The sequence below is a fragment of the Megalobrama amblycephala genome, linkage group LG10 (assembly GCF_018812025.1).
Source record: "Megalobrama amblycephala isolate DHTTF-2021 linkage group LG10, ASM1881202v1, whole genome shotgun sequence".
Lineage (NCBI taxonomy): Eukaryota > Metazoa > Chordata > Actinopteri > Cypriniformes > Xenocyprididae > Megalobrama > Megalobrama amblycephala.
This window is the reverse complement of record NC_063053.1, coordinates 38,233,123-38,243,573: the sequence shown is the minus strand read 5'-3', so window position 1 is coordinate 38,243,573 and position 10,451 is coordinate 38,233,123. Positions and strand designations below refer to the sequence as shown.

Here is a 10,451-nt window from a genome sequence, read left to right as displayed (position 1 = left end):
GGGCAAGTTTGTCTTCTGCAGTCCCAGGTGAAAAAAAAGTACACTTCTATAATGTACTTAAAGTGCTCTTTTCGTGCACTAATTTTGTACTTAATATACTAAAAATTCTTCTTTAAGAGTGGCCACCAGGGGTCATTTGCCTTTGTCCGTGTGATTACGTTGAAATATGAACTAAAATGTGTTTTTAATATACTATCTCTGTATTAAAAAAATATATTTAGCTACCACTTGTAGTACACTATGGGTTCAAATGTACTGTAAGTACCTTAATAAATTTTTTAAATACAGAGATAGTATATTAAAAGCACGTTTTAGTTCATATTTCATGCTGTCTCAAAATAGCACAGTTAGATGAAGAATATTCAGTATATTAAGTACAAAATTAGTGCACGAAAATAGAGCACTTTAAGTACGTTATAGAAGTGTACTTTTTTCACCTGGGGTGATTGGACAGAAGCTTTATCCAATTGTTTGAGCTCGCACACTGAAAACACAAGCTCCACAATCCTAGAGATATTCATAGAGTTTGGATTTCTGCATGGTAAATTACTCTTCATGCATAATTTCTGTGCAGAGAATGTACTAATTGCCGTCCACCAGTTTGACGGTGAATAAAGCAGCAGTGATTTCAAAGGGTTTAACCTATTCGACACTGATCGCCAAGACATTTTATTTGTGTAGCACTTTTCACAATTCATCTATCAAAACAGCTTTACAGAAAAAAAGTCAAGGAAAAAGCTTCACAAGATGTTTTGGTAGTCTGTTTGAAAGCCGGGCTGAGTTGAGCTCTTGACAGTGTCTGAGGAAGAGATTGACACTTGAGTTCATCTTGTTTGGTTTGGGTGAAGGAGATGTGTTTTTGTAGTGGGACACTTGACACACTTTTTATTGCCTTTTCCTCTTCTGAAGATGGGTTAGAGTTTGGTTAGAATGCGTTTGTCACTCCATTAAATAACCGAACTGTGTGTGAACGTAAGTGTGTTACAGTTTTTTTCAATTGCTAACATACTTTTGTCCATTCTATAGTCACATTTTCAAAACTCTAAACACATTTAGCAGAACATCCGTCTGTTGTGGCCACATCATTAACACAATTCATGTAGTTTTCACACTAAATGCAGTCAATTAACACATTTCTTAAATGCTTAAATTTTCTTTTCATATAAGCTTACCTCATACCAAAATCATGGATCTTTCTCATCTTATTTGCAAATGCTTAAACACAGCAAGTCAGAAATGAAGACCAAATGTTCCAATCTTTAAATATAGGATAAAACCTCTAATTCTGCAACAACAGCGGTACTGGAAAAAATATAAAACAAATACAATTGATAAGCAGTTTTAATTAGCAGATCACTGAAATATTGAGAAATAGCAGATTCCAGTCTCAGTTGGAAGTATAGTCAGGGGTTGAATTTATTTCCATTACATGGACATACACAGTAAAATAGGACTCTTTGAATCAGATTTGTTCAGTGTGGATGAAGAACAACACAGAGGAGCAGAGAGAAAATAATATCTGGGTAAGGGAGAGGAACAGATGAAGGAGGAAAGGAGAAGTTGGAAGAAGAGGAATGGGAGAGGAGGAAGAATGCTGGACTGTGCATCTCTGTTTTTTTCACTTACACGTGGAACCTATGAAAGCTTATTTCTGCCATGCATAGAAAATAAAAAAGGTAATTATGTCTTTTTATCTCACAATTCTGACTTTTTAAACTCAATTCCTATAGTTTATGTCACAATTCTGAGGGGGGGAAGTCAGAATTGTGAGATGTAAACTCACAATTGCAAAATAATAAATAAATAAATAGAATTGTGAGATAAAAAGTCACAATTACCTTTTATACTTTTTTTTTTATTCTGTGGTGGAAAAAAAGCTTCAACAGTAACCAAAGGCCATGTATGTTGGATTTGTTGTTGATCAATGGCAGCAATTTCATGTTTTCATTTCAGTAAAAGCTTCATGTAAAGCTTTTACTACAATGTTTCCACTACCATTGTTCCATATATGCAGAATATGTGGTCTGCGTAGGGCACTAACTACCAATGGGACACCATCCCAACCTCTATGAGGGCAACATCAACACCACACACCCAACCCCAGAAAGAGATTTCAACCAAGGGGGTCACTGAAGTCCTGCATAGGGGACTCATCTGACCAGCAGCTGATCTGAGCAATTCTGTTACTTTCTTCTTCTCTTTTTCTACTGCACATTCTATAAAATAATGACACTCTTCTGTTGCCAAGAATGCACACATTCAACACTCAACCAAACATGTAGAATGGCTTACATGCATTATACTATTACTGTAGTAAAAGGAAACTGAATTATAAAAACAATGGATTTCATATTTTCTCCAGTTAGAACTGAAACATGACAAGTAATGCAGTTTTCATAATGCCATCAACTGTTAGTATTTTGACAGTCATTGCGCTTTGATTGACTATATGTTCATGTTGGATAGAAAACTAGTGCTATGTTTTGACAGAACGACTCGATTTTGAATCAGGTTTGCTGTGTTTTGATAGAGTTAGTTTGTGTTGAAAAAGGTTTTTAGCGTTTTGAAATGTAGAGTTTGTGTTTATATAACAAAATATGGTTTTGGGCAGAAAATTAACTATTTGGCTGTGATGTTTGTGTGTTGCTGTGTTAAGAGTTTAGAAAAAGTACTTTAAGTATTGCTAAACGCTTGTTAGCAATTGAAAAAAACTGTAATACAGGACTGACAAGTGTATTCTGCTGCTGTGTGAATGTGGTCACACACACACTATAAACCAGAGACACTGAACACAATAGAGCTGTATTTATATTGATTTTCTGAATTGGTGTGTGTTCATTTGTCTGCTATTGTTTGTGTTGTAGAAAAACACACAGCCTGTGGTCGATGTTGTAGATGAAAATGTTATTGTTGATATTAAGTCCACAGAATCACACTGAACACTGTTTTATTGGTTTCTTTTCATTGATTTTTGTTTATTTTTCTTAGAAAATATTCATACAAAGTACCATAGTAAGAGTTATTTTGTTGCCTGTTGGGATGACTGCTGGTTTTGAGGATTTCCCAGTGGAACTAGACCGTGTTTACACATAATCAGAAGGAGAAAAAGAGCCTACAATAACTGCCCACATGGCCAGTGTATTTTCTCATCCAGTGTGACTGTGAAAACAAGCCATTCCAAAACAAGCCAATGAATTACTTATGCAGGCTTTTGTTTCTCCATAAACTGTCATGAAAGAGCGATGGAAAGCGGTCAGAGTGTGGGTGTGTTTTTGGAGGGGAGGTCGCTCAAACCTCTCACACACACACACACACACACACACACACATAAACACACACTTATAGTGAAGCAGCATGTCACAGGCACACGGATTCTTAAAACAGCTGCTGCCAGCTGATGAAACAGGTGGACTCTATGTCTTGATGCTGCTGTCCTTCTTCCCGCTGTACTGCTGGCTCCGTAAAGGAGGTGAGTGTCTGACGTGCTTTTAATGTTTCTAGAGAGGACAGGGGAACGGTCACAGGAAAGTAGGGATAATGGGAACGGGACATGATCCAGATCCCCATGAATGTCCTGAGCGTGCAGTCCACTGTGCTCCAGCTCTGATATTAATCATTTTTAAGTACATTTTTCACATATCAGTGTGGTTCTTTTGGAAATAAATGCTAAGATATTAAATAATTTGCTTTATAAATGCACAAAAGTTTTAAGCCTATGTTTGTTCTCTGTACATTACAGGCCAAAAGTTTGGAATAATTACTATTTTTTAATGTTTTTGAAAGAGTCTCTTCTGCTCACCAAGGCTGCATTCATTTGATATAGCCATTTTCTCTGTGAATATATAGTAAAGTGTAATTTATTCCTGTGATCAAAGCTGAATTTTCAGCATCATTACTCCAGTCTTCAGTGTCACATGATCCTTCAGAAATCATTCTGATATGATGATTTGATACTCAAGAAAAATTTCTGTGATGAAAACAGTGATGAAAACAGTTGTGCTGCTTCAGATTTGTGTGGAAACTGTGATACACTACCATTCAAATGATTGGGGTCAGTAAGATTTTATTTTTTTTAAATGGGGAAAAAAGAAATTATTCATCAAGGATGCATTAAAATGATCAAACATGACAGTAAAGACATTTATAATGTTACAAATGATTTCAATTTTAAATAAATTCTGTTCTTTAGAAATTTGTATTCATCCAATCCTGAAAAAAATGTATCACAATGTCAATGTATCACATTTTTTTCTCCAAAAATATGAAGCAGCAAAGACTTTTCAACGCTAATGATAATAATAATAAAATAATAAAATAATGAAACATAAAAGTTTATTTATAAGAGCCTAAGCACTGAAAGTTTTGCCATGGCATAATTCTGCATGCATTGAGTGATTTAGATCAAACTTGAGCTGTACGTTTGGCCACATGGACTGATCACATGGATGTGACTATTGAATGTTTCACAGTCACAGTGCCACCAACTGGCAGCAGGAAGTGTGTAACAACAGGCCTTGAAATCCTCTTATATTTACCCAAATCACTTCAAACTTGGTCAGAATAATGTCAAGACATGGCTGATGTAAAACTGCCAAAGGATTCTTGATATCTTGAATAGTGTTGTCACGGGTGTTTATGAGGCTACAGTCACCAAACTTGGTAGACGTATTGTTTTCATCAAGCTGGAGAATTTTGGAATCTTTTAAAAAATTGCAGACTTTGTGTTTTTTAATATTCCTCCAAAGATATTCATGCGATTCCCACCAAACTTGGTAAAGATGATCCCAAGACATTGAAGATGCTAAATTGCGAAAAGATTTTTGATATCTTCAATGGTTTTTGTTGAGGGATTAAATTAATAACAGAAATGGGAAACTGGAAGAGTCTCATTATAGTGCATTTTCTGATTTAGATGTGTTGTTGTATGTTTGCTGATGAGGGCTGATCACATGAATGTGGCTATTGTAGTTCACTGTCATAACATCACCAACTAGCAGCAGGTAATGTGTGTTACTTACAAGAGGCCTTGTAAATCATACTCTTATACTTCCCTAAATCACTTCAAACTTGGTCAGAATAATATCAAGACATGGCTGATGTAAAACTGCCAAAGGATTCTTCACATCTTAAATAGTCATGCAATTTTCATGATCCTTCTTATTTTGTTAAAATGATTAACATTTTTGCAGATTCTGCAAGGGGTTTGTAAACTTTTGAGCTCAACTTTACATTGTTTTCATCAAGCTTGACAATTTCAGAATTATAGTCATCAGTTCTGAACAACAGGAAGCCGGCCAATTTAGAATTAAATGTAAATCTTTTGAAAATTGCATGCTGTTTTCTTTTATTCCTCCAGAGAGATTCATGCGATTCTCACCAAACTTGGTAAAGATGATCCAGAGACATTGAAGATGCAAAATTGCGAACAGATTTTTGATATCTTCAACGGTGTTGCCATGGCGAGGGATTAAATTAATGACAAAAATGGGAAACTGGAGTCTCATATCTTCTAAGTGCATTGTCTGATTTAGAGCAAGTTGGTGTCGTTTGTTTGCTGATGAGGGCTGATCACATGAATTCTGCTATTGTAGTTCACTGTCATAACATCACCAACTAGCAGCAGGTAATGTGTGTTACTTACAAGAGGCCTTGTAAATCATACTCTTATACTTCCCTAAATCACTTCAAACTTGGTCAGAATAATATCAAGACACGGATGATGTAAAACTGCCAAAGGATCCTTCACATCTTAAATAGTCTTGCATTAACATGCAAATAACATGCAATTTTCATGATCCTTCTTATTTTGTTAAAATGATTAACATTTTTGCAGATTCTGCAAGGGGTTTGTAAACTTTTGAGCTCAACTGTATATTGTTTTCATCAAGCTTGACAATTTTCAGATTTACAGTCATCAGTTCTGAACAACAGGAAGCCGGCCAATTTAGAATTAAATGTGAATCTTTTGAAAATTGCATGCTGTTTTCTTTTATTCCTCCAAAGAGATTCATGCGATTCTCATCAAACTTGGTAAAGATGATCCAGAGACATTGAAGATGCAAAATTGCGAACAGATTTTTGATATCTTCAACGGTGTTGCCATGGCGAGGGATTAAATTAATGACAAAAATGGAAACTGGAGTCTCATATCTTCTAAGTGCATTGTCTGATTTAGAGCAAATTGGTGTCGTTTGTTTGCTGATGAGGGCTGATCACATGAATGCTGCTATTGTGATTCACAGTCATAGCGCCACCAGCTGGCAGTGGGAAGTGTGGCATCAGAGTCTAAAATGATTACTGTAGTTATGTTTTATATGTTAATTAATTTGCAGCAAATATTGCATACTTTGAAAGAAAGTTTGATTTGTTACTTAAGTGTTATGCACCAGACTATAAAAAAACTTTAGTTCACCTTGGATTAACCAATTGTCACCATTAACTTTCTTCATAACATTTTCTGTAAAACAGATGAGAAACTTAACATCCATTTATTTCTGTTTAATGAGATGTTGTTTCTCTTACAGAGAGCAGTGAGGAAGAGTTTCAAATTTCCTTCGTTTGCCATCGACCTGAAGGTCTGGAAGTACTAGAGGAACAGACCAAATTCAGCAAGAGAGAGCTGCAGTTCCTCTACCGGGCCTTCAAAAATGTAAATGTTCCTCTACTAAAATAATATAAGGTGGAAAGCCAGTAGATCAGCTGGGAGTATCACCATCATGTGGCACAAATAATTGTTACTATTTGGTCGAATGGTCTATATTTTGATTTCTTCCCAGAATGAGGTTTAATTCATTGTATATTGTATTATGTTGAAAGTTTTCTGTGTTCGTTGTGTGTTTCAGGAATGTCCCAGTGGAGTGGTGGATGAGGACATATTTAAACTCATTTACTCTCAGTTCTTCCCACAGGGAGGTCAGACAGCATTACTCCAACATACCTTCCAATTACATCTCTATGTATTAATATTTTTAATAATAAAGTGTCAATCTTTTTAATTTCACTTAATTATAAAAAAGAGAACATATTTAGAAACATATTTCTGATTTCATGGTCCCCTATAAAATTCTTCTGTTGCATTGTTCAGAAGATTTGGGTTCATAATTGAACTTCTGTGGCCTATATCTATTTAGCAATTTGGCAAATTAAAATTCTTTTGATAACTTATTGTCATGTATGCACCCATACTTGAGGCTTGTTGATGTTGCTGTGATTGCAAAGCTTCACTGAATGAGAAATTAGGCTGATGGATTTAACTTGTAACTAGAAATTGTTTTATTTTTGTTTTTTTCAACCTTGCCAGTTTTGGTAATTTCCTTCCTTTTCCCAAACTGCTTGACCCAAATGATAGTCTTGTGATAAAAGAGTTTTTTCCTTTTCTCTCTCTCTTAGATTCAAGCAATTATGCACATTTCCTATTCGAGGCATTTGACACTAACAAGAATGGCTGTTTGAGTTTTCAGGTAAGCTCTAGCCTTTCGTTTGAGGAACTGACATGTGAGCATTTGAGAGCCAGGATTTCTTTCTCAACCAGTCGTTTTCAGTCCTGGTCCTATTTGTCTTTACACTAGATTCAGATCATCAGCAGGGACTTTCTTTATTTTGCAGATTTATTTTTCATCTTCTGTTGTATTTGTTCATTTTACAGGAGTTTGTTGCTGGACTGTCACTCATCCTTAGGGGTTCAATGTATGACCGGCTAAACTGGGCATTTAATTTCTATGACCATGATAAAGATGGATTCATCACAAAAGAGGTTTGTCGATGGGCTCAGCAGCATTCACATGAATATATCGCATTGGTGTAATAGTATTAGTGTGTGCATGTGGTTTCGTTCTCTCAGGAGTTGTTGAACATCATGAAGTCGATTTATGAAATGATGGGGAAGTACGTGTCTCCACCCATTCAGGAAGATATTCCCAGAGAACATGTGGATCGCTTCTTTCAGGTGAACTCAAACACACAGGAACTTCATTTCAGTTCTTTCAATTAGAATCCTAGATTTTTCACCAATAACCCAGGGAACGTTTTGAACATTCAGAAATATTGTTTTCATAACTTAGCAAAATGTTCATAGAACATATTTTTGTTAGCTGGGAAGCTGCAAAAGGTGCAAATATTTTCCAGTGGCAAGATCATTCACACACTAACTGCAAAACAAAACTTATCTTGCAATAACATTTGAGTGCATATTGCATTCAATTTATTATAATACAATAAATCATAATAATTTATTGATTTTGTCACGGTCTCTGTCACATTCAGTTTGTTTTGGTTTTCATCTGTCACATGTGCTCCTTTGTTCCGTTTTCCTGCCACAATCTGTCACCATGGACATTAACAAGATCATCACAGCTTTATGTCATTTTAGTTAATCATCTGTGTATTTAAGTTCCTGTCTTCCCTCAGTTCATTGTCTGGTCTCATATGCTTTTGTGTTGTGTTGCGTTCCTGCCTGTACCTGTATCTCCCGTTGGATTTCCTAGTAAAGACTTATTTGATCTTTATCTTCTTTGTCGTGTGTTCTTGCGCAAGCATCGCGTTACAGATTTATTGATCCAATAAATGGATTTCATGAATGGTTTTCACATAACCCTTCCAAACCCTTCTGAAGCAATACATCACTGCATTTCACCAGTTCTCTAATCTGAGAACAGACACTCTGTGCTTCACCATGCCGTGTCTCTACATTTCTTGCACCCAAACATTTTTGTTTGCCAAAAGTACAGAACGCTGGAAAATGAGCTCCATGTAAGCTACAATTATTGGAAAGAGATACATATAGTGGTTGAAAACTAGAACAAAGGAAGCATGAACAAAACACAGGAAAACTGAATGTAACTCTGATATCTATATAAACCTTGATTCAATTTTAAAGAATGATTATATTCTATTCCTCCTATAGTCTCCTCTATTATGTTCTATTAGAGGAGAAATGTCTTAAATGATTGCATAATACTTTAATGTTTAACAGGTTATTTCAATTCTTTCTGGTGATAAAGTACGTTTACAAGCTGTTGAATTCATAAAATGAATGAAATGAAATGAAAAAAAAAAAAAAAGAAGCTATATATAGAACCTTTTCTTCTAAGAGTGAATAAAGCAATTGTAAGATTATGACTTTGATGACAAGCGTTTGTGCTAAAAGCATGAATGTAAATGTAAGACTTCAAGGCTTGAAGAATCCGTCCTGAACTTGATCATTTTTCTTCCAGAAAATGGACAGAAACCGTGATGGAGTGGTCACCATCGAGGAGTTTATTGAGTCATGTCAGAAGGTGAATCTCTATCATTCACTGCTGTTATCTGAATGCAAAACAAACTAATTCAGAGATGAAATATTTCAAGGGAGAATTGCAGAAAGCAGGTTTAACTCACCATGACATTAATCCTGAGTTCAATAAACAGCAGGCATCTTCTCTTGTACTTATAACTGTATACTGTGGCAAGACAACACTGAACCATGAACAAAATACACACAAAGTAATCAACGGAACCAAGAACAGGTGTAATACTAATGAGTAACTATGGAAACTAACTAGCAAACTGAAACAGGGAACAGAATGAAAATGAAACCAAAAGAATTGTTAATAACATACCCTAAAAATTCCCCCAGTTTTGAGGACTGAAAGCTGAGGTTAACAGCTTATTCCGGGAAAACTTCCCCAGTTTATTTGCTAAATGTGTATGTTTTAAATATATACATTTTTTATGCTAAATAATACTAAATCTGTAATATCCCACAGGAAAATGTGACTCTTGCCAATAATTCTTCTTTCTTTTCTGTTCATTTGAGGATGAGAATATCATGCGGTCAATGCGGCTGTTTGACAGCGTCTTTTAGACGTTTCTGCCCGGCTGTGGATTTCAGAACCACATTCTTCTCTCTCCATAAAGAAGTTATACATTTGTCATATAAAAATATATTTTTTCTTAGAGACACAAAATGTGGACTTCGTAGACTAACTTCATTTGTGTGAGCATCTTCCATGAAGACAGAGCCACTAAAGTTTTAAAGAGCAGCGATATATAATGCTGCTTGTATTGAGATTTTAGACTTAATGAAGTTATTGTTTATGCATTCTTACAAAAATTGTTCTTCATAAACATTCACAAGTGTTCAATGTCTCATCTCCTAAATGATTTAAGACAGATGGAGGAGTGTCCAAACCTGTGAAATGGCTCTGTTATGTACAGTACAAACTAAAGAATGAATGAATGTATTGGAATTATATGAATTTGGCTCATTTTCATTTGGTAAATCCATCAGTGTATTGGAGTCTTTCATCACAGATGTTTGCTGTCTTCATTCTGCATTATGCATTACTATAACATTTATGTTGAGTTTTAGCTTCTTATGGAAACATCAGTGTGCAAATATATGTTTTGGTTTTATCTGTATGGTTTATTGTATTTTTTTTTAGTTCTATTTCATAGTTTCAGACAGACAGAGA

The 10,451-nt window shown here is 35.3% G+C and overlaps 1 protein-coding gene across 1 annotated transcript; it reads left to right on the top strand.

Moving 5' to 3' along the window:
* The first annotated feature begins 3,330 nt into the window (after positions 1-3,330).
* LOC125277673 (Kv channel-interacting protein 2) lies at positions 3,331-10,361 on the top strand. Its single transcript, XM_048206137.1, has 8 exons — positions 3,331-3,469; positions 6,525-6,649; positions 6,843-6,912; positions 7,390-7,460; positions 7,646-7,753; positions 7,841-7,945; positions 9,213-9,275; positions 9,794-10,361. The coding sequence occupies exons 1-8, from the start codon at positions 3,355-3,357 to the stop codon at positions 9,839-9,841; spliced, it is 705 nt and encodes a 234-aa protein (XP_048062094.1). The 5' UTR covers positions 3,331-3,354; the 3' UTR covers positions 9,842-10,361.
* Positions 10,362-10,451: the final 90 nt, after the last annotated feature.